The sequence below is a fragment of the Pogona vitticeps genome, chromosome 3 (genome assembly GCF_051106095.1).
Source record: "Pogona vitticeps strain Pit_001003342236 chromosome 3, PviZW2.1, whole genome shotgun sequence".
Lineage (NCBI taxonomy): Eukaryota > Metazoa > Chordata > Lepidosauria > Squamata > Agamidae > Pogona > Pogona vitticeps.
Window position 1 is genome coordinate 192,267,737 of NC_135785.1, and position 25,294 is coordinate 192,293,030.

A 25,294-nucleotide genomic window follows, 5' to 3' on the forward strand; every position below is an offset into this window, starting at 1 on the left:
CAGAAGCTGTGGCTGGCAATCAAGAGAAGTTCACAGTGAATAAATTTATTAACTTTAAAGTTGCCAAAACATTTTTGTTTTCAAATTATTTTTGTTGTTGCTGAAACTAGCACCACTATTTTCCTAACAACTGGTAATTGTGTGTTTATTAACTACATGTACAAGTAAAGGCTAACTGTGGTTATTCTGTCCTGATATAATAGGCTGGTATAGTGTTTATAAAGTTCCGAATGACTCCTGGTACTAAGAAATGAAGTGAGTACTACTGCCAATAAAAGTCAAATTTTACACTGTGTATAGATTCCCAAAATGTTACATGTATTACAGAATGAAGACTGCAGAAAACGTCTATAGTTTACTGCCTATTGAGATCATCAATCATATCTTTATGCCCATACAGCTATCCTTTGGTTGTTAATGTTTTTATAGTGCAGGGTTCTATGGGTCATCAAAACGAAGCCTAAGACTTTACATTGTTCAGCATTAAGACACTTGTCTTAAAAACCAAGACAGAAGGGTTTATTTGCTCCCCAACCGGGGGAGGGAGAATACAAACAAAAGCATTCTTTCATTTGAAAACTCACTCTTAATCATTCAAGACAATGTCATTTTTACCATCTCTCGGATATATTAACAATAACAATTTATTAGTGACCATTATTATCATTCCAGTTTTATAGACAGTGGAGTGAGAATGCAACAGGGTGTCTCAAATAAAGCTGCTCATTGGGTTCATACTTGAAATAATCCAAGGCATAGTCTCCACAGGACCATGAACAATGAAAGTAGACTTCCTCTGAAATGCAATTTTAAAAGCAAGGAGGAAGTCAATATAAACAGCATGGAATTCTGTGACTGGAGTACCTCAGGGCAGCACAGAAAGAAGTATTTGTCATTTGTTGATTATTGAAACAGTATTTTTTAAAAAGTTAAGTGGCTAAGTAGACCATAATAATTGCCTTGAGGTTGTAGATGAGCTAGTGGTTGAAGGGTAGGTAGGATAATGTAAACAAAATACTCAGAGCAAGCACAAAAATCATCAGATTTCACCCATTTGTGTTCAGGAATGAAACAGGACTTAACCAAATATATTCACATGTTGTTGGCATACCTTTTTTCACCCACCACTCACTCAAAAGTATTAAATTCTATGAGACTATTCTGTACACAGTGTTGTCTTAATACCTTTGCCATATACGTCTGAAATGGTTAATAAAACTGGGAAACAAAGTAAATAAAATGAGAAATCATATGGACATGGTTTAAAATATGTAAGAAGAGGAATTCTCACACTGTTCTCACATTTTCCTCTAAATGTCATGTGAGATTACAGAGTTCACCTCATTCAAATGCACCAAACATACATGCATGAATTTAGAGAGACCGTCTGATTATTTGCCATGGAAGCTATTAACTGAGAGGTCACACTAGAGATGGTGAAATGCATTTTGCTTTCAGGAAGTTCACAAAAAGGGAAAGTCATTACTGTATGTGTCAATAAGTTACTCATAGAAGATTTGCTACAGCTAGCCATCTTGAAGTTACTGGCTGGATGCCTGATGATACTTCACAACTTCACTAAAGAATATGTAGCAAAGAGATTGTTATAAGGAGGCTACCACTCTATCTATCCATAAGGGGTTTTCCCCCAGCACTCAAAGAAACAAAAAGTTCTTCCTTCTCAATTGTACCATCCTTATTTATCATATTCTAGTCCCTAAACCCCATTCAGACAAGGCTTTAGGTGTTTGTTGTCTTCTTGAGTTGAGGGGGGGGGAGATAACACCATCCTTCCCCACTGACCATGCTTTTACATCCTTGGAACCATCTCACATCTAAACAGTTAATGTAACATTGTAATCTAGACTGTAGACTCCACGGTTTCTACTGTCTCTAAAATAGGAAAGAAGGTAATCACATACACACAGTACAGGCACACCTTTGTAGGTACATCCTAAGCAAATAGTATGTCCAACCATGGTCGTGTCTTAGATTCACATGTACCACAAGGCATCATTGGTCATTGAAGAAAACGGTATTTTGTCCTTTTACTTTTGTAGATTTTTATTCACTTTGAGTCTCATCCAAAAAAGGGCTTAAAGAACATTATGAATTAATAAATAATTGTTTTATCGAACAACCACATCCCAATAGATATACGTATGTATATATAGGGGGGAGGGAAGAGAGATAGAGAGAGAGAGGCTTTCAAGCACAGTAAGAGATGTGCTCACATCATTTTTAGCAACATGCTATGTTTTCTTTTCGGCAGTTAAGAGTTTAGCTTTAGCTGTTGAGCTAACTGAATTTGATAGGCAGATTGTAATATTTCAAATAAAACTGTCATTTGGCAAACAGGTTGATTTATAAAAATAAAAAAGGCAATGTAAGCTTTCTACAGGAATAACTGTCATCTATTAGAGAGTCTGCTCTTTTCCAGATGTTTTGGGTTCTAAACATACAAAGGGAAAAAGGGGGCAACCAACATGAGCAAAGTGTATGAATAGCTTTTTCCAAAGAAGACTAAAATAAGTGAGTGTTTTTTTAAAAGGTCAGGGATAGGGGAACGCAACAGAGGTTTATAACATCATATATAGTATAAACCTGGGCTTCCAAATAGCTTCTGATTTGGTCCAGAGTGACTTGTGCCCTGGATCGTCATTGGTTTGTAAGCCTTCCAATGACTAAGCTGAAAAACCCAAACATTTTTGTTTCTGCATGGATATAAATGATATTTAGAGAATTAGAAAACTAGATGGGAGTGAGCCAGTCAAATTTAAGACAATTAATTAATCCACAGTATCGATCTTCCTCTAGGTCCTATATATCACCAAATATTTTAATCCATCTTCACCCAGAAGTAATGAAAGTGCTTTTAAGAATGCAGTAATTGGGTTTTGAGACAGATAATTTAAAAAAAAAAAAAGATTAACAAACTCAACTGAGAGAATGAGTTAAGATGTGACAGATCTCCATAATTACTCTAAGGATGTGTCCAAACATATAAGTCTAGCTCGTGAATAACTCTTATGTAAGACATGTAGGGCATTCTTTTCATGAGTGGAAGGGCACCGTTGGATGCATATATTTTTGTCTCAGAAAAGAATTGATAGAATGAAGTATATCTTAAAAATTATATTAAATCACTTATGACTATGGTACTGTTAAAATACAGTAAAATCAATAATGTTAGTATTGTGAATAGCACCTTCATATTTTAGTTCTGATGCTAAGGGGTTAGTTTAATATATACAACATTTCCTGGTAATATACAGTGGACCCTTGACTTACAGACGGCTTGACTTACAGACTTTTTGAGTTACAGACTTCCCTGGCCGCAAAATTTAGGTTTGACTTGCAGCCTGAGAATTGACTTACAGACCAGAAAAAAACCAAAATGGAACAAAAACGGCCTGTTACGGGATTAATCGGTTTTCAATGCACTGTAGGTCAATGGAGACTTGACCTACAGACTTTTTGACTTGAGAACCGCCTTCCAATACAGATTAAGTTCTCAAGTCAAGACCCCACTGTACTTTTAAAAAATTGAATCCAAACTTGTTTAAATATTGATTCCTCATGGGATTATTATTCTTTGACTTAACTCCTGGATTAGTGAGAGTATGCCAGTTTTTTCATATATTTGAAAATATTCCAGAATATGTGATATGTAGGCTGAAATATTGAATATCTTAAATGTATGCATTGATTTTTGGGAAGCAAAGTGTAATTTAAATAATTGTATTATTTGCTTTCTGAATTAAACAAGATGAAAAAAAGAATGTTGGTTTATGAACAGTACAACTTCAAAGTTAATGCAGAATTAATATGACATATGTGATTTCCACAGCTGCGATACAAGGATATCTGCAAGTGGGATCTGAAGGCCTTAAGAATGGACCTCAACAAATGGGAAACTTTGACATCTGAGCGTTCAGCCTGGAGGCAGGCAGTGCAGCATGGTCTCTCCCAATTTGAAGAGACATTTGTTCACGCAAAGAGGCAGTCCCAAAACCAGCAAAATCAGGGAGCTGGACAGGGGACACATTGTATTTGTCTTCAGTGTGGAAGGAATTGTCACTCTTGAACTGGCCTTCTCAGCCACACCAGACGCTGTTCCAAGACCTCTATTCAGAGCACATTATCATAGTCTCTCAAGACTGAAGGATGCCTACATATGTTATTTCCATTAGGTGCTACTAATAATGGCAGTCATTATCAAATGTGATTCCTACACTGATTTCCAGTTTGTCACTTTCATCATCCATGGTATTGTCAATTAGTAGTCTGATAACTGACATTTTTCACAGCCTGGTATTCCATTACTAATGAACCAATCTCACTTTGTCCATTATCTGTATCCTCACCTAGTCATGGGCCCATGCAGAAATCTTGACAGTCATATAGTCTAATTCTTACATCTGGGGAAGTAGACTTAATCCATGAAAGCTCACATTAAAATATGGCTGTTAGTCTTTATGGTGCCACAACGTTTTTGTCTCTTGGTTGTTGTTGTTTTTGACTGGTAAGATAAAGGCAACTTTGCCTATTTTGACCAGTAGCAGTTAGTAATGATGTATGGGTACTGATGCAGAAGACACAATGATGGATGAAACCATGGTGATAGGCCCAGGACAAAAGTGGATATTCTCTCTCTTTGAGTTTCTCTCATCCGCACACACAATCTGGCAACTATGCACTCAAACAGACACAGAGAAGCAACCAGGCATTAGTTTAAACTAGTTTATGTCACCAGATATTGGAATCATTCTGAGTTGTGAAACAGGATGTATTTCACAGCTGTTCAAACTTTTGATGTTCTGTATTCTGAGACTACGAAGTACCTTTTCCATGTTATTTTTATATTTCTATAGAAACGTTTTTCAGAAATGTAGCAGTGTGAAGTTTGAGTGGGAAGGATTCCAGTAGATGATAATTGGCTGCCAGGGAAATTCTACCTGGCTTGTCTGTAAACAACATCTATTACATTTGCGCTGGCACATACCCCCTTTCTCAGTCCTCTTGAACCATATCAGGGTACAATTACAACTCTTGTCCTCCAACAAATATCTTGCCAACACATCCACCAATCTCTCCTGTGCCTCTTTCCTGGCTGCACATATAAAAAAGCCTACCCCATCTGGGGTATTTTTGAGACAGTTCAGTTGAGGTTTCAACTGCTTCACCCCAAGCCTTGGACAAAGTCTCACTGCACTGAGTGGGCATCTTTGTAGAGGCAACATTTTTCTTGGCTCTCAGCTTCACCTTCTCCCACTCCTCTGCACTGTAAACCATTAAATGATCAGCAGAAGCAGGACCAGGAAGGAAGGAAGCAAGGAAGGGGGGTTGTGGGCTGGAATGTGACTTGCATCAGAACCAGCATGAACGGCGAACTCCCAAATCAACTGACAGCTCCGTATGGGCACTGTTTGCAATTTCAGATGAAAGTAAGAGTGATAAAAGTATGAGAAAGAGTGGTCTTGGGGTCACCAGACAGACACAGGAGCATCAAGCTTTCAGGAGGAAATAAAGCAGTAATGATGTGAAAGATGAGGCTGATGACAGAGACCACACATGCTTAATAGGGGCATATAGCTGAAAGTACAGCTTTTCATATTCTATTTAATAAAACTGAAATATGTCTATGGATACAATCATGCACCTTTCACCTATAACTAGCATAGGGCATATACAAACTGTAATAAAAAGAAGAACCCATGAAAAAGAGTTTTTGTGTAGAAGGCTCATCTTGGTTTCCAATCTGAATAGAACAAGAACATTGTATAAGCAGTTCCGTGATCTGGGCTTTAATGCTTTGATGTAAGGAATTAAACACGCTGCAGGTGGTAGTAATGGTGGTTGTGGTGGTAGCAGCAATAGTAATATCATAGATGCAGTGAGAATAAAATATTGATTAATTATTGTCTGAAAGAATGAATCTGTGGGAATTACCTAGCTGTGCTGAAATGGCTTCAAATTTCCATTTATCCAGCTGATGCATATGACATGTAGCAAACATCTTAGCACTGAAAGAAAATCAGTCACTCAATAGGAAGACCTTCTAGTTGGTTTGGTAGTCTTGGTTTTAAGCTAAAGATGCTGCAACAAATAATTGAAAGACTTTGATACTTATAAAAGAATCTTCAGTGGAGCTGCCAAAGAAAAAGACTCTCTAACAGTACAATCCTATTCAGAAATAAACCTTATTGAGTTCAGTGGATATTATGTCAGCTACAGTTACCTGATGTGCAGTGTGATCATTTACAAAGCTGGACTAGACCCTTACACTTTAAAGTATTGTGCATAATACACTTGGTATGTGCTCCTATTAATATGTGATATGCAGGCTGACAAAAACTGTATAAATCAGATAATCTCAAAATTCAGATTTTCAATAAAATATAATACCACTGACAGAAAGACTGCTGTGCCATAAAAACCATAAGTTTGTATAACACTTTGTTACAAAAATCTCCTTCAAACAGTAAGGGTGATAAGTTGTAAGGACTATCCCAGTGCATTTTCAATTAAATGACTAAATTAATGTAGAGACATTTAATTAAAGTTGCACTAGTTTTTCCAAATGCTGTTAATTAAGCAGCTATCTAAAATTAAATCTCTTCAAAATCCCTTGTATATTTTTGCAGCTCATCTGATACAGATATAATTAAAATTCTGGAAGTTCACCTAGATATATCTGAATATATTTCTCAAAAGCAAGCTTTTAAAAAAAACTTCTGTAATTTGGAAGGAGCCCTTTTAATGGGATTTATTTAAACTGTGGAGAAAATACACAATATAAAGCTGTAATACTATACACTGCCAACTGGATAGCTCAGGGAGTAGGGTATCTGGCTGCAGAACCAGTGGCTAGAAATCCAATTCCCCACTGTGCTTCCCAGAAGAGCAAGCCTATATAGCCTTGGATAAGCTTCACAGTTCCTGAGCACCCCCAGAAATAGCTTAACCCCAGTAACCATTTCCGAGTACTCAATACCTTGGTACCTTAGAAAGGATCACTATAAATTGGACTTGAAGCATATAATCATAATTATTATTAATCCTTTACATGAGAAGGGTCAAAGTATTGCCTGCTGCAGATACCTCCCCATGCATAACAGCAATCATCATCAGCAAAATAAAAAGTGAAACAGCTTCTTAAGGCCACTTGAAGGTTCAAGAGGGGTTTTCCCAGTTACAAGTAAATTTTGTATTTAAAAAATTCTTTTGTGAATGTGGCCCTCCAAAGTCTAGTCCCCTGGCCCTCTGAGAGTTACAAATGCCTGCTAAACACACTAACATTGGGCTCAGTGGAACTTGGTTATAAATAGAGATGAAGGATATTGTGAAATTTCCAACACTTCCCATCACAAAAACATGGTCTCAGTACATCAAAACATACATTATAAACATTATGAATATAAGCTACCAACATGTAAAATGTTAATAGTAATTTTGGGGAACCCTGGACATGCTGGCTAACCCTGGACATCAAATGAGATTTCCAAGCATTCCTGCTGGATGCCACACTGGGCAGTTCTTAATAATTGAAGCATTCCCCCAAGTTTCACCAACTCTTTCACCTTCCCTTCTCCTCCGTGAAGAGGCAGTGGTGGGGAAAACTTACGAGGAAGGGGACAAGTAGGACAGAGAGCTTGCTGTCATACAAGAGAATCTTCTGGGTCTCTGTTGTGTGACCATGAACCCTCTATGATACGTTTATCACTTTGCCGCAAATAAGCCTGTATTGCCTGGGGAAAGCACAAGAGCATAGGCAGGAGGGAGGTGACTTGGGGCAGAAGCAGGATGAGAACCCATTTCAAGGCAGGCAAATTTGTAGAAATCCAGTCAGTCAGGACTCCTTAACTAGTCCATGATCACTGAACATACATAGTCAACCCTGGACTGATGGGGATTGTTGTTAGACAATGTTTAAGGAGTGAGATGATCCAATTAGGTGTTTCTTTGTACAGTCTACATCCCAATCCCAAAGAAGGGCAGTGCCAAAGAATGCTCCAATTACCATACAATTTCATTCATTTCACACGCTAGCAAGGTTATGCTCAAAATCCTCCAAGGCAGGCTTCAGTGTGGGAGTCTGCTGACCATTACAGCTGAGCAAGGAGGTCACGTAGGCAGAAGAATGCATTAGCCGAATGCCTAGCTCTTTAATACAGTTAATCTATGCATGTGTCAGTTGTTGCTAGGCAGAACGTACTTGATGCCTCATTGGTTGTAATGTGATTCCTGTGTAACCTAAGTTCTGAATAAAGGGAGGTGCCAGGCGTGGCCAAGTAAGTTTCTTTTCCTACAGGCATGACCGAGCATGCTTCGTTTTTGAATCCCTGACTGCAGTCTCCATTGTTTTTCTTCAGAGTACTCTCCCGTTTACTGATGTTAGAGCTGGACTCTGACACTTCAGCAGTATGTGGACCGAGAACTCCCAGAAGTACAAGGTGGATTTTGAAGGGGCAGAGGAACTAGAGACCAAATTCCTAACATGTGCTGGATTAAGAAGAAAGCCAGAGAGTTCCAGAAAAACATCTACTCTGCTTCATTGACTACGCAAAAGCCTTTGACTGAGTGGACCACAGCAAACTATGGCAAGTCCTTAAAGAAATGGGCGTGACTGACCACCTTATGCATCTCCTGAGAAACCTATATGTGGGACAGGAAGCAATAGTTAGAACTGGATATGGAACAACTGATTAGTTCAAATTTGGGAAAGGAGTATGATAAGGCTGTATATTGTCTCCGTGCTTATTTAACTTATATGCAGAATACATCATGCGAAAGGGTGGACTGGATGAATCTCAAGGAGTGATGAATCCCAAAGAGTGACTAAGATTTCTGGAAGAAATATCAACAACCTCAGATATGCAGATGATACCACTCTGATGGCAGAAAGTGAGGAGGAATTAAACAACCTTTTAATGAGGGTGAAAGAGGAGAGCACAAAAAATGGTCTGAAGCTCAACATCAAAAAACGAAGATCATGGCTACTTGCCCCATCACCTCCTGGCAAATAGAAGGGGAAGAAATGGAGGCAGTGACAGATTTTACCTTCTTGGGTTCCATGATCACTGCAGATGGAGACAGCAGCCACGAAATTAAAAGACGCCTGCTTCTTGGGAGGAAAACGATGACAAACCTCACCATGCCGAGAAAGGTCCGTATAGTCAAAGCTATGGTTTTTCCAGTAGTGATATATGGAAGTGAGAACTGGATCATAAAGAAGGCTGACCACCGAAGAATTGATGCTTTTGAATTGTGGTACCGGAAGAGACTCTTAAGAGTCCCCTGGACTGCAAGGAGAAAAAACCTATCAATTCTGAACGAAATCAACCCTGAATGCTCTTTGGAAGGACAGATCCTGAAGCTGAGGATCCAATACTTTGGCCATCTCATGAGATGAGAAGACTCCCTGGAAAAGACCCTGATGTTGGGAAAGTGTGAAGGCAAGAGGAGAAGGGGATGACAGAGGACAAGATGGATGGACAGTGTCATCAAAGCTACAAACATGAATTTGACCAAACTCCGGGAGGCAGTGAAAGACAGTAGGGCCTGGCATGCTCTGGTCCATGGGATCACGAAGAGTTGGACAAGACTTAATGACTAAATAACAACAACATGCACAAAGCCCTGTTTTAATTTCATTTAGGTGTGGTATTTATAGTGGATTTTTTTTTTACATAAACTGCTTAGAGATTTTATTAAGTAGTATGCAAGTACTGTAATATAGTGACGTGCTGGCGCTGTGGGTTAAATCACAGAAGCCTCTGTGCTGCAAGGTCAGAAGACCCACAGTCATAAGATTGAATCCACGTGACAGAGTGAGCTTCCGTCGCTTGTCCCAGCTCCTGCCAACCTAGCAGTTCGAAAGCATGTAAATGTGAGTAGATAAATAGGTACCATCACAGTGGGAAGGTAACGGTATTCTGCGTCTAGTTATGCTGGCCATGTGACCACAGAAACTGTCTACGGACAAAACACTGGCTCTATGGCTTGGAGACAGGCATGAGCACCGTGCCCTAGAGTCGGACACAACTGGACTAAATGTCAAGCGGAACCTTTTAAAGTACTGTAAATACATATTTATCTTGCTCATATAATAATTACATTGGTTTAAATAACAAATAGATGTCTTAAAGTGTCTCCCTTTTGTTTGCAATTGAAGATATGTTGACTATATAAATACCATCACTCTCAGAATACTGTAGTGTTTGATGTGTGTGTGTCCATTTATCTATGATTTGCAGTGCAATGTTGCAGACTGGAGTATTCCTGTTTAAGATGGAAAACATTACATTACAGTAGTCCTCTGCCAATTTCCTCTCTCCTCAAAGAGCCAGTGAACATTCTGTGCCCAATGAGCATGTTTGGACCACAATGTTCTGTTTAAGAGTGTGGGGATGGTCTTCTCTCCTTGGCTATTCTAGATAGTTTTCTGAAGATAGTCCCCCACCCACCCAATTTCATCAAATATTTGGCTGCTCCAAGTTTGCTGATAACCTGTCTTGCACACGGCTTATTCCATTTGGGTTACTTAAAGCCAAATACTTGGAAAACTCAGAGAGCAGTTACTATATATGATAATGAAATTCCTTTGCCTCACATTTCAGTTTCCTGTGTGCACAATATTATGAAATTTGGAGTTGCAACTTTTGAAACTTTGGAATCCATCATTGACGGCTACTGGAGTTAAATAAAATGTTTCAGATAGATACATAAACTTATGCTGCTTTACTTGGTTTGCTAAATAAGAGCAGACTACCCCTATATTGGCCTAAAGGTATTTAAGAACCCAATTATGCAGTTGGAACAGATTGAACAGCTAAGCCAGAAGGCAAGACTAAAGTCATATACCAGCTTGATACCTTATGTAAAGCCTCATTAATTTCATGGTTATGTGATTCTTATAAGGTACATCATGGATTGTAGAAGGAAATAAGAATAGCTGAAAAACCTCTCTGCACAATATTTTTCAAAAAAAGGCAGAATGTGATTGTACTGTTATAGTCACACAGTTTGATCCCACAGTATATTAGAAAAACTGAGGCAGAAATGAATTACTGAGTGGGGAAAAGGGGAAAGTGACTGTCCATGGCGTACTGGATGTAGAATTCTTAAAATAAGGTGATGGGGAATGCATCAGAAAGGAGAGTGTGCCCTGCTTAGAGGCTTCCCACTTCAACATACAGAGGGATCCACAGGGATAAGACAGAAAGGTACATTGCCCATCCCTCCCCTTGTGCATTCTCTTTTCTTTGGCTTTAAGCACCAGAACAGAATCAGAATTCTAAGCTATTTGCTTTTAATACACTTTTTATGTGCTGGAAATTAATAATGGAAAACTATGTTTTAAAAATGCACAGGAACTTACTACACGATACAAAGGAACTGGGGCTTCTATATATGCCTCATAGCTGTATGCTTCAGCTGTTCTTGCTATCCTGCTTTTTCCATTAGGAACCAGCAGGCTTTCAGTTCCCTCAAGCACCATGCCAAGTGACTATAGGCTGCATTTATTTATTTTGTAGGCCTGTCAATCATAAATGTTTCTACAATGTGTGAGCAAGAACTCATAAAGGTAAATGGAAGAAGCTTTTATGGCCCATAACCTTTCTTTTTCATATGTACAGCACATGCTTCATGCATCTGACATATATGACTAACATAAGAGAGGGAGAATGACAAAAGAAAGTTCATATATAAGACCTTTAGGCTGAGTTGCCATGGTCAGGGTGGGACCAGATTGAACAGGCATTGTCTATTTGGTCCCACATTGTCCGGCATCACTAACTGCCACTGGATAGGAGGTGGGAAATAGAGTGGCCTCATGCATTCACCATTGTTTGCTACTGCAGAGGCTTCTAAACATTTGGAAGGAGTGCTGAAAGCAAAAGGAGCAGAAAAAGAAATGTAGTTTGTCATCAGACTCTTGCTATCCCATAATGGGATCATCTCCTGCCCTAGAAACTTTCATAAACACTGTATTGGAAGACATTTTTCTCCCACAAGTTGGAAAAACCCTGGAGGCATGCCTGCCTACCTGCCTGCCTGCCTGCCTACCTTTTTCCTTTCCTTTCCTTTCCTTTCTTCCAAAGCCTGTATGCACTTACTCAGACCTTGACTATGTTCTCACTTAATTTGACCTGAATGGAATGACTGTGTGAAGTAACTTGTAATTCACAGAACTTCCACCACTAAAAGCCTGTCCCTGATGGGTGCAGTACTCTGTCTGCCACAGTCTTCCTCAGAGATTAAAAGCAAAGGGAAGAGATGGGATGCAGTACTGGCTTTTTATTATTCACAAAGCAATATTCTGGAAGAACGCAAGGTTAGCAAAGAAGCCAAATATAATAATTAAAACCAGCTAACTTTGACAATGTCCTAGTCCTCTCTCCCATAACTCTGAGTAACAATAACAATGCATTTTTAAAATCTGATTTTCTTTCAAATAATAGCATCACACAGCAAACAGTTTCTAAAATTTAGAGGAAATTCAGAAACATTTTGTGATATAGTGAAGAACAAGATTGTTTTTCAAAGAACAGTCCTGCTTCATCAACATAAATTCCTCTATGCGTCCAGAGGAGTTCTTATTGATCATAGCCCCTACTGCCAACATCCTTTTCTCTTGTGATCCACCTTCTATACCTGCCAGAAGCAGACTCAAAGAGTCCAGGAAGCTCTAGGCTTTGTTAGGTGATCAGTTTACCAAGGAATTAATCTCCTTCTTTCCTCTCAGATAGCAAATCCATTTATACCACACAGTTGCATTCATTTTCCCAGCTCACATTTGTTAACCATCTTGGAAAGGCAGGTGTTATCAAAATTACTGCTGAAACTAGCAGTTGTAATGGGACCAGAACATCCCAGTGAATAAACAATATTAGTGCTTTCAATGTTATGGCTAATCTTTGCTTTTTAAATATTTTTATGTTGGTTTTTTATTATTTTTTTACTAACAAAAGCTCATATTAGCTTGTCATCTTGATTTGAATGACATCTCACATTTCTATCCAATTCAAGGAGGCTAGGGTGACATTTTATAGGATAATACAAATGCAGGAACAGGTGATACCCGTTGTCCTGATTTTTTCTGAATTTTACAGGACAACACCTTTGTTATCAAATGAAACTTAAGGTAAGGCTGCCACCTTTCAGAGGAGACTCCCATAGTTTCTACTCTGGTCCCCTTTATAATCTTTACTTCAAGAATGGGCATCACGTGACCAGTAGGCTGTACACTCTGTTTCCCTACCTGTGCATCCCCAACAGTCCCATCTCTGCATTCTGCATTTTTGCTTCTTTTGAAAGTCTTTCGGAAGCATGATTCTCCTTTAAAACAAGTGGCAAGATCATTATGCACCTTGTTTAAAGTGACAATGTGGAACAACCTGCTGAAACCAGAAGCTGACATTTTTAACTTCAGTCAGCAAATTTTGATTGCATGTGGTGGGTTCAGGAGGGGGATTAATTGGCTTCCAGATATGCCAAAATGGCCCAGCCAATTTGTTGATATGAAATGTATGACATAATATCATTACATCAGCTCACCTAACATCACTTTCCTAGTTACATAATCAGTAGAGATTACAGATGGGGGTATTCATATTAATATATGAGTATCTCTGCACAGGTGGCGATAATGAGGTTCCAGCCCCATGGGCCAGACAGTCCAGTCACTGAACTGCCGCTGCTGCGGATGCCGCGGTTCTTTCAATGGCTTAGCAGATCGCGATCGGCTAGCCACTCCTGGCAGGAGGCGGGAGGACAAGCCTCGCTGCAAGGTTGGAGAGTGGCTTGCAGATCATGATCTACAAAGCCATTGAAAGAATTGCGGCATCCGCAGCAGCAGCAGATTGGTGAGTTGACTGTCTGGCCCCATGGGGCTGGACACTCACTATTGCCACTTGTGCAGGGATATTTATATACGAATACGAATACCCCCGTCTTTAGTAGAAATTTTTACCCATATTTCCTTTGTCTATGTCTAATACTGTATTTCCTAAACTATGGAGAAATCTGTAGCTATCCAAATTCTCCAATTCTCTTCAGCCTAACCAATGCTTGGGGATGATCAGAATAGTAGCTCAGCATAATCTGGAGGGCCATAGGCTCCTTGGCACTGCTTAACATCATACTAGTTCATTTGTGCTAGAAAAAGATATTGGAGATAAGCTATAATTAGAGCTGAAAGTATGCTAATGTTGGAGAGAGGTGACTGAGGCAGTCATTCCATGTTTGTGAAATTAAAGCCCTGGAGACCAGTCACCAGCTATCACAATGATCTACTTCTGGCCTAGCTGAAGATGTTACACAATGATTCTGAGATGAATACCCAGTCTTATAATTTCGTGGCTGCTTTCATCTAAAGTGTGATCTAGAGTTTGTGTAAAAAATCCTATGAATAAGGCAGGGTAACTGCTCAATTAAAATGCTGTTTAGAAGCACCCAGATTCTTGAAGAAAAGCTTAGAAGAAGAGTGTGTGTGAATATTATGATCATGTTTGTGCTCAAAAATCATACTTTAAATCAGAAACTTTTTTATGAGAGTGATTTTTGAGTATTAAAATAGTTATGATATTCACACTTATAAAAAGGGTTCTCATTTAATTGCAATACAAAATAAAATCTAAATAATCAACGTATTACTTATTTGCACCAATGACATTATTTTTTAATATGGCTATTCATTTTTTAAAAATGTATTCAGCAATGCTGCTCTTGAAGTATTTTAATGAAAAATATCAATGCACTGCTACAAACCTTGACAGGAAAAGAGAATGCTGTTGATCGTGAATAAATTATCTAAACTGGTGACATGAGACTGATGTGCAATTAAATCTCTCTAAAGAAAAAACTGGAAACACGATGGTACACGGCATAAAGATGAATCAGGTAGCAGCACAAATGTTGATAAAATGCAATCATGTTGTGGCAGGTGCCAGCTAGAGGCCTCTAGCACATTTTTACTTTGTGCCATTGAAAGACTTTCAAAAGTTAGAAAGACCTGACCTTCAGTCAACATGGTAGCAAACTAGGTTTAACTAGTGTGATGGAATGTCAAAGGACTTGCAGCTTTTTGAAAATAATAATGGAACCAACAGAAATGTCTGCTACTTCTGCTTTTTTTTCCAAAGGGAAAGGAAATCTGGCAACAGCAAGTTTCTTTGAATCCCATGATGACTCTAATGTACAATATCTTCAAGCTACCATGTTTAAGTGTGAATCTAAGCAAAGCATAAACAACGCAGCCTGAGAACAGAATGACTTCAAATGTGTGAATGACCCTTTCATTGGATCGATAAATAACATGGCAATAAATAAGAAGACGTCTTATATCTTGGTGGTTACAAATATGATCACCCGCCTTTTAAAGATTGAAGGCAGAGAACACCTGTGAAAATCACTGGGATGTTTTCAGGATAAATTCAGTGAACCTAGAGTATGGTTACACAAGCAAAATGTCCCCCTATTTTCTCATGTCTTTTACTCCCTGAGCAGACACCTGTTGCAGTCATGTGACATATATCCCGTGGTGTGCATTCCAATGTGTTTTTGAATTACCATAACATTTCCCTAAATTTGATGTGATAAATCTCACAACAAAAAAAGTAGAAGCCTCCCGGCAGGTGGGCTTTAATGTGGAGATAGTATTGAGGCAGACCAAAAGATTCAGTAATGGCCTTGCATCGTCTGACCACACACACACACACACACTCAGTCACTTACACACACAAATCAAAATAAATGAGGAAGAACTGGGAAACATAGTTTTTTGTGTACTTCATGTATCCAAGATGTACCATAAACCTCACAAATGTAGGAATTCGTAATAGGAGGTGTTCTTTTTCACAATAAATTTCAAGAGGTGTGAAAATGCTACTCACAACCAGTCTATGGAATCCAATGAAATCCTTTTCTATCTGCAAATAATAATCTAACGAGAAGCTCATTTCAGTTTAATGCTGGACACAATCCGATGTTATATCAGTGGTCTTCCATTCATTTTGTCCTTGATGTAAAACTCCACCCCCCCCCATTTCCCTCAAACAACTCAGGAGGATTCCAAGACCACCTGAGAATACATCTGAGCGCATCACTGGCTTTTTGGTGTATAGAGGAGGAGAGTAAGGATCAACCTGACAGAAGACATTCCACTGACAGACCCTGGACTGCTCTTATTGTATTTGGGCAGTCCAGTTGCACTTCAGTTCCCAGGCATAATAAATTGACATTCATTAATGCCTTGTTACATGATTTGTCTGGGAACCCAAAACCTGGCCATGGCACTACAAAACAATACATATATGACCTTCTAAGAGTATTAACGTGATTCAGGATCTTGAATAATCTGCGGAGAAAAATGTGCATGGTTTATATTTGGAATCTTCTGTTGGAGTACATGCTAAAGCACACACTCCTTTCCTTAGCAGCCATGTTTCAGGTCTTACCTCTCAAAATTTTAAATATATTCTAAACCTCTTCTTCCTAATGCCTATGTATTTAGACATATTATGAAAATGAGAAGTTGTTCACATTTGGAACAGAGGATTTAAAACAGAGAGATATTTGCCATAGTTCAAGTACTGTATGAGAAAGCAGCTGGAAATAGAATTGGTTTTGCAGGTCTTATATATCACAAAGGACTCAGCATGCAGAGTTCCACATGGGAGAAAGTCCCCCCCCCATGGAGCCACGTAAGCTCACAGAAAAAGAAGCATGTTGCAAACTGTGGAAGCCAAGTTGCACAATCAATTAATTCATGGATAGCCCATTCAGAAACCATGGAAATTGTAGACTTGGCAGCAATTCTTATCCTCAGAGAATACAAAAGAGCCATTTCTTAAGTACTGGAACTAAAAGATATGTTCACATTGTAAGAAAGATCAAAATCTCCCTCTGCTGGAAAGAATCTTGCTCTGAATAATATGGAAGTTTTGCCTTGTTATCAATAAGATTTGTTAGCTAGCATTCCTTTAAAAGAGTGACATTTTGGTACTTGTGGACCCAAATATAGAAAATAATGTGTCCATTTGTTGATCAAAACTAGAGAGAAGCATTAAACTCACAATTTAAGTGCATGTGAAAAAAAATAGTAGTCCTATAATTTACTTAGCAAAGAAGCTGCCTGTTTTAATAAATAACAATCACGTGCCATCAAGTCAATTCTGACTTATGGTGGCCCTTTTCAGAATTTCTCAGGCAGAGAATACTCAGAAGCAGTTTATCATTCCTTTCCTCTGGAGCTTGCTCAAGCCCACAAAGGCTGGCTCTACCTCCAAGAGGCACAGTGAGGAATACAACTCCCAACGTCTGGCTCTGCAGCCAGATACATAAATTATTGAGCTATCCAGCCAGTTTGTCTGCTTTAATTATATAATAAGGTACTTTGATAGAGCCTGTGTGGCAAAGGGCAGCTTGAATGTAGACAACACCAATGGCAACAGTCAGTATGGTTTACAAGATACCTCTCTTGTGTTCACTACCATATGCATTTACTAGATGGTCTCACACTTGCTTAAATTTTACCATCAACTTTTCCACTTTGATATTCCTTTTATTTTATAAGGAAAACCTAATTATCTTATGAGAGCAAGTTTGATGAACTTAACAGCTTTGTCCAATTCTATCACTGACTATAATGAATTTCATGCTGCGTAATTTTGCATTTGATTGTACAGATGTAATCTTAATGCATACATTGTTTAAGGAATTGTTAAACTGGTTACAAAAGGTAACAATACAATTAATGCTCCCATGAATTGTTTAAAAGAGAACCAAGAGTGGATTTGAGGGGGGAAGTACCCATAAAGCTCTGTTTTTAACCATGCAATAAAATACTATCAAAGGGGAAAAAGTGGGGGGATTTGAAGGAGAAAGAAATGGATACCAAAAATTTACAGTTTGCTCTTCTTATCAAAAGAATAGTCTGGACTGAAGTGATGTGGAACAACCACTCCCTCCTCCCACTCCCTCCCCTCTGTAAATAGATTTTCATATGGCCAATTATCTAACCCAGGCGTCACACATGCAATAATTTGCTAGTGGATGGCTGTCAGGAATTGATTGCATAGCATAGATTGTTGAAGTGTATGGTTGTCAATGCAGTTAACGACAACATGTGGACACTTATGTCAAATTATTCCCAATTTTGATCTCTTTCAAACACCTATCCATACTAGGCATTTAAAGCATTATGAAATGTAATGTTACTAAAAAAATATGTAATCATTTATTATATTCTGAAAATGTAGTTTTACAATAAATTTCTTATGAAACAGAGGCCTTTTTAGCCCACCACCTGGAAGTACTGTCCATACTACTCATCTACCACAGATTATTTTCACTTTTAAATTGAGATTTTCAGATCCATTTAAAAGCATATGGATAGACCTCACTATTTTAAAAAATATGTCAACCATTTTTATTGGGAGTGGGATCCATTTTAATTTAATTTTAGTTGCTGTTACAAGCAGTAAAAACACACACAAAAATCTCTTAACTTCCACCAGATGAATGCCAGGTTCTTAAATTATGCAGCATTACCTGTAGGAGTTTCCATCTGCCATTCAAATCTTCAAGGAGGTTGAGAGAATACGGGGAAAGCTTGATCTCAGATGAGGTAAACTGGTGAGCTAGGTCATTAACATTGTTCACATTCTCTTTCAGAGGTGCAATTTCAGCTTGGTAAGCCTGTGTAAAAAAATGAATGTATTTAATAATTCTGTACATTGGGTGTTTTTTAAAAAAATAAAATAAAATTATCTACAACCCAAATACTTTGGGTTGTACAGATCAACAGCAGACTAAAGAGTCTTCTTCCAGATTTCCAGTAGCCTAGCACAATACTAATATATACAATTATATTGTATCACATTGAATACCATTGACCATTGTATCCTGTTGAACTGCCTGACTAGGTTAGGTAGTGGAAGCAATGTATTCTTCTTTTATTTGCATAGGTAAAATGGGTTTTTAATTAGACACTTTTGATATCTGTAACAGTAAATATCAGATCTTTTTCTGTTGAACCAAAGAGAAAGGAGAAATATATGGAATATGTTCACTAGCATGATACAGATTATTCTTTTCTTTATGGTATGCTAAACATAGATTAATGTGAAATATAAAACAACCTGCCAAGAAACTAAAACTATTCTCCTCTTTGAAAGGGGCTCTAGAAAAACAGAGTTACATATTACTTTCTTGTGATGTAATGCTACAAGCAATGCTACTAGGGTTTATCTGACTTTTGAATGAGAACAGCTCTGGAGGCCTCTTTGTAACATTTTCTGTATTTTAAAAAAATACAAACAGAGAGCAGAAATTGAAGCAAAGAAAATTCGTATAGCAATATTACGTGGTATCAAGTAGTATCTGACTTATGGTGTCCCTACTAGGGTTTTCAATATATGTGAAAGATTTAAGGAGTTCTTCTACCAACACCTCTCTACCCCCAGTGAATTTCCATGGGAAAGAGGAATTTGATCCCAGTTCTGTTTAGCCTAGTCCATCAGTTTGTCTACTGTTCCATGTGCCTGCAATAGATCCCTTTTGCCCTTCTTCAATCTTGAAGCTAACTCCAGCCAGAAGCTTTCTCTTCTTTGTTCCTGTCCACTGAAAACATCAATTTGTGTCCTCAAGACAAACACCAGTCCTGCAGGATACACCACAACTGTGTAACAAATTGCCCATTCAAAAAGCTTCTGCAGACATTAACAAGGACATAAATACATAAATACAGCTGTCTTTTCCCTAATAAAGTATATGGAGTAGGAACAGGAACTGACAATCAATCAAGTTTCAGTTTCAACACTTTTACTGGAAAAGGGTTAAATAGAAAGCACCATTCATCACTGATGCATATTTGTAGAGAGGTTTAAGTGAAAACTATCAATAAGATGCATTTGAAATAAATCATCATCGTCTTCTTTGAGACACCGGTCAATACAATTTTGGCTTTGCTAAGCTAAAAAATCTTAATGTGTTGGTTTCATGTGAACCACCATAAAATAACTGAAAAATATCATATCTTCACAGACAATATAATCTGGAAGTATTCTCAGTGCTTCCTGTTAAGGTGTAACTGAATGGGTATTTGTCAGACAGGGGGTGAGAGTGGTAGCCGTCTCGCTGGAGTGCCATCACTCACCTTGACAGCCGAGAAAGAGATACAGATCTTGCCCGTCTCACCTCCCAAGAGAGCAGAACAGCGAGGGACAGATACATGGGAAATAGAGGGAGAATTACAAAAGTTAATGGTTCAGAGAACGCAGGGGAAAATGGTGGGAGTAGAGTGGAAGAAGAGGGTGGAGAATGGCAGATATAAAAAGGAGGGAGGAACAATTACAGGAAAGGAGAGAGATCCCTCCAACACCCTTTTACTAGTGAGAAGCAGAAGCCAGAGAGTGGCAGAGAAAACTAAGAGAGGAGAAAGAGAGAGTAGAGAGAGAAAAGAGAAAGAGGCTGGAATGGAGGGTGAGCAAAATGAGGAGGAAGGGATACAGGGAGGACCCTGGATGACCCACACACCCATCGGATGTTCCGTGTGGGTGGATGACCGGGATGATGATACTGTGCCCCTGTTGGAAAGTGAAGCAGGCCAGACGGTGAACCCAAACTTATTGGTGGACTGGCTGGGTCCACGGAACTTGGGTGAAGGAATCCCGTTCCTAGATGAAGAACGGAAGCCCCTGAATGACCCGTTGTCAGAAGGAGAAAAGCGCTGGAACAATTTTGTTGACACCAGTTATTTGTTGAACACACCAATAAACATCACACATGTTTCTAAATTACAAAAATCTCCTGATTTATTTAAACGAAAGAAGGACCCTAAAGTTGAACCCTCACAGTATTGTATTAGGTTATGAAGAGGATATAACTGTGTTATAAAGCAGACAATTTATTCAGAAAGAACCTAGTTTGGGAGTAAAATTCATATTCATATATATGTTACTTACATATGCTGCTACAAATCAAACAGCATAAATTGCAGCAGCAAATTGCTACTAGTTAAAGATCAATGTTCCTTGATCCACACCATGCTTATAGTCCTTGATTTGCACCATTTGTATGACCTGGCAGGCTATGAGAACTCCAAGTGTCAACTTCATACCTAATGGTAATTGGCTGCTGTGATTCATGTCATTTGACTTACACCAGCATATGTAAGCAATAGGATTCTGGCCATTTCATTTTATTTTAATGCATAGGGGTTTTTAAATTTTAATTTAATTTTCTTACAATGGTACAGGAAATCAAATTTATACTTTAAGAACATGTATGTTTAGGCATTTTGTTTTGTTCTGTTGTATAGGTGTGTTTATAATGTCCATATTGCTTCATTTTCAAAACTGGAAAATACAGATATGTCAGAAATTATATACCTGTGTCTGTTTTCCTAATGATGGACCATCGGATTAGATAATATTTGTCAATTACTTCTAGCCACTATGAAAGCCCTTAGGATCAGACAAATATCACAGTAATATCAAATGTCAATCGTCAATTGAGTACTAATGTAGTATTACTTTTTAAAAATTATTTTTTAAAAATTCATAACCATTAAAAAATAGTGGGGATCCCCAAAAATGACACCCCAAAGTAACTGAAAGTAATGAGTCAACATTGCTTGTTTCACCAAAAGTTTAACAGTGTTAGCAGACATTTTGTCATTCCATAAAAGGAACAACATTATCCCATCATTATCACAAACAGCAACATGCTGTTTCAATGTTTTGGCACATAGTCTTTCATCATGTGGAATCAGTTCAAAGGATTCACTGTAACATTTTTGGTTCCTCACAGCAATTTTTTCAGAATTTGTGATAAGAGACTAGATGAAATAAGTACCAGCAAATACTGACTTGCTTTGTATTAGTAAGTTTAGCTTTGCAAGATCAATCTAAATGCTGAACATTTCCCAGGATCCCATTTTGGATTTTTCTGCAAAAATCTCTGTATCTTTTCTTTAAAGTGAAATGTTTCTTGCATGCTTAATTGGTGCACTACTGGGCAACATATAACATTTAATATGAAGCATACAAAGATTAGCTGGAAAAAAAATGCCTGTTTGATTGCAGCTGCTGAAAGGTAGATATCTCACATATCAGTGGATCCATGCACTTTTATATGCCTTGCCTTGCACATATGAAACACTCCAACTTTAGATCAGAAAACAAATGCAATTAATAATGATTACAATGAACACTTCTTCAGAAGGTATGTCAGCGTATATTAAATGATGTGCCGTTCCTGAGCTTTCGAACAGAAGTGAAAAATTCTTCCTGAAATAAATGTATTGATGAAACATTACTGAATGACATGATTCAGAGTTGTGTTTCATGAGGCGGGCATACATTGCTACCTAGCTTTAACCCTCCCTAGAGCCCAAATGTGAAGGACAGGAGGCCAGTGTGCCGTCCTCAGCCAAGGATAGATACAAAGAAATGTTCGGATGAGTAGAGGGGGAACTCATAAAAATAGAAGAGGGGGAGGTGAAGGGGGGAAAGCAATAGAGGTGTGCTTGGGGAAGACAAGGAAGGAGACAAAGGGAAGGAGCAAGATCTGATAGTGTGGGAGGAGGCTATAAAAGAGTGGAGCGAAGCGCAGGAATTTAGAGTGGGAACTGACAAGAAAGGGAGAGACACGAAAGACAGCGTGGTGCAGACAGATGGGGGTGATGAAGCAGCTAGCAAAGTCTGTGATTTGTTAAGAGAATTCCTGAATCTTAAGACAGAAGGAGGGTTGCTACCCGATCCTGCCTCACCCAGCAGTAAGGGGAAGGCGGTGAAACCATTAGAATGGACAGTCGTGGTTTACCCCTGCAACCAAGGTGGAGGGAGGAAAGTGATCCATCCCAGCCCCTCCTGCAACAACCCACCCCCAGAAGGGGACTGGGCAAGACACCCTTGTTGTGGGATGGTGTGTGCAGGGAGGAGCACCCCCATGAGACTGATGACTGACCATGAGCGCTTTGGCCCAGCCCCAATGTGAGGAGTGACATATTTATGCCAGAAGTGAAGATCTTGAGTTATAGAACAATCCCTGAGTTAAGCTGTTTTGACCCATTTAACCTTGTTAATCCAGAAGTTGATGAAAATAAAGTTGAAGCAGTTGGACTCCGAACCGTCTCCGTCTTTCATTCCCGCCAAAATGAAGGAACCGTCACCAATTTTAGAAGAACCTAATCACACCAGATCTTACATGTTGTGATTTCCACATCTTCCCACACACAAAGCAGGACTTCTAAAACAACTGTTATGAAGATGATATGAAGTGAAGACAGTGTTGAAGCAATGGATAAAAGTTAGAAACTCAGAATCCCTAACTGCTGGAATGGGGACAGTAATTTTATGTTGGGAGAAGTGTTTTTGGAGGAGGAATTGCACGGTGGGGCTGATTCTACCTGAAAAAGGAAATTCTGAAGTTTTCTTCCCTTGTTTTATTTTTCAAAGTACTGCAGTTGGTAATCATGTTAAGAGTCAAGAAGCAAAACTTTCCAGCCAACACTAATAAGCTTAAAAATAAAACACAACAGGAATCAAGGATCTTATTCAGAGATTTATCAAGAAAAAGATATTTAGCTACTAAGATTTGGGTTTTTCCATCTTAATCTAATGCTAATTTCAACAAATAAAGCTACAAGTATAAAATACAACATCAGAACTGGCTTATCATGCTCCATAGCATATTTTTAGATACATTACTATTTATTTTTATTTATTTATTTATTTATTTATTTATTTATTTATTTATTTATTTATTTATTTATTTATTTATTTATTTATTTATATCCCGCCTATCTGGTCAGTTAAGACCACTCTAGTAATACTATGTATTACTACTTTGATTGGATTTTTACTGCTACTTGTGTTTTCCACTTCTCAGAGTAGCATTTCTTTATTTATCTTTACCTTAATAATGCCTTATCTTTACCTTAATAATGCCTGTTAATAATGTAAGATACCTCTTTATTCATTGTTCATAGTCTTAAATATTGTATTTTAATGATGTTAGCCACTGTCATATACTCATTGTTTTCAATTTTAAATATTGTCTTTCACTGTTGTAAGCTGCCTTGGGTCCTTTTCAAGGAGATGAGTGGGGTAAAAATATTTTAAACAAAAAAATTAAAAATAAATATTTTGCACCTCAAGATACACTGTAAAAATACATTGCCCATTTCAAATACAGGAACTGAGTTTTTAAATTATTCACTGTGTAAATCAAACCTCAGTAGTGTGGGATGTTGCTACTTTCTTTCAGCTCATGGAACCTGAAGTTTTTTTCACACTGGTTAACAAGGATTTAAATATTGTTCTTTGCTTCTATATTTAAGAACCCGGAGATCTGTGGTAATAATAAGAGATTAGGGTTTCTGGCTTTTCTGACCCATTCAGACCAGAAGATTAAGATGACATTTCATTCAAAAGTCCTCATAACCCTAAAAAAATGAAGTGAACACAATCTAAGTTGCAAATGATCTTTCATCAAGGAGGCATGAATGACTGGTTGGCCTTTAGAATTTCCTTTCCTACATTTCAATTGGCTTCTTTTGTTTTTCCACTGAAAGCTTCTGAATAACTTCACTGACATTTGTGAAAGGCTCCTCACAGCTGTCTTACAAACAAGCCAACAACACTATCTAGCTGATGATTTATACTTTTACTACTTGCTTTCATTTCATATTAGCGCATTGAGATAATTTCAAAGACATCCAGAAATATGTTTCTATTTCACACAGACATATGGAACTTATGCCTTGTTCTTTTTTAATGCACTTTAACCTGTGACTATAGTGTGGCGCTTGCCATCAAAGGAGATCCTGTTCTGTTTTAAGTGCTTTACAGCAAACCTTCTTCTGTTTAGATGGAGAGACAAAATATCTAATAAATTTATAAGGGGAACAAATGTGTTACTGTTTGGCCTTTAGAACTGTAGCACCATCCATGAAGGAGGTAGGCTTTAGCCTCAGGAAGTAGATTCCATCCACAAAAGATGGAATTTGTTTAATTTCTATTTGTTTAATTTCTTAGTGGTCCAATAAAAGGTACCACCCTCTCTTCCATTTGTGTTCTAGCAAAAAGTCTTTTGTGACCTGCAGCTGATGAAGTGGACTGCAGTCCACCAAAGCTGGGGCTAAATAAAGCTTGTGACTCCTTCAGATGACCCAAGACTCTTTGTTATTAATTCCTTTGTTAATAGAGACAATGGGTTTTAGAGCTTTCATGTTGCTTAGAATCCAGACAGTGAGTTCTAATTCTTCTTGGTTGCTAATCCT

At 38.2% G+C, this 25,294-nt stretch overlaps 1 protein-coding gene across 20 annotated transcripts in view; it reads right to left on the minus strand.

The window, feature by feature from the left end:
- DMD (dystrophin) overlaps positions 1-25,294 on the minus strand; it is a 1,295,019-nt gene that overhangs the window by 192,118 nt on the left and 1,077,607 nt on the right. For all 20 annotated transcript variants that reach the window (XM_078390471.1, XM_078390476.1, XM_078390472.1 and 17 more), the window contains one exon: positions 18,559-18,705. In XM_078390471.1, the coding sequence (XP_078246597.1) occupies positions 18,559-18,705 (147 nt within the window). The remainder of the gene's footprint in view (positions 1-18,558; positions 18,706-25,294) is intronic.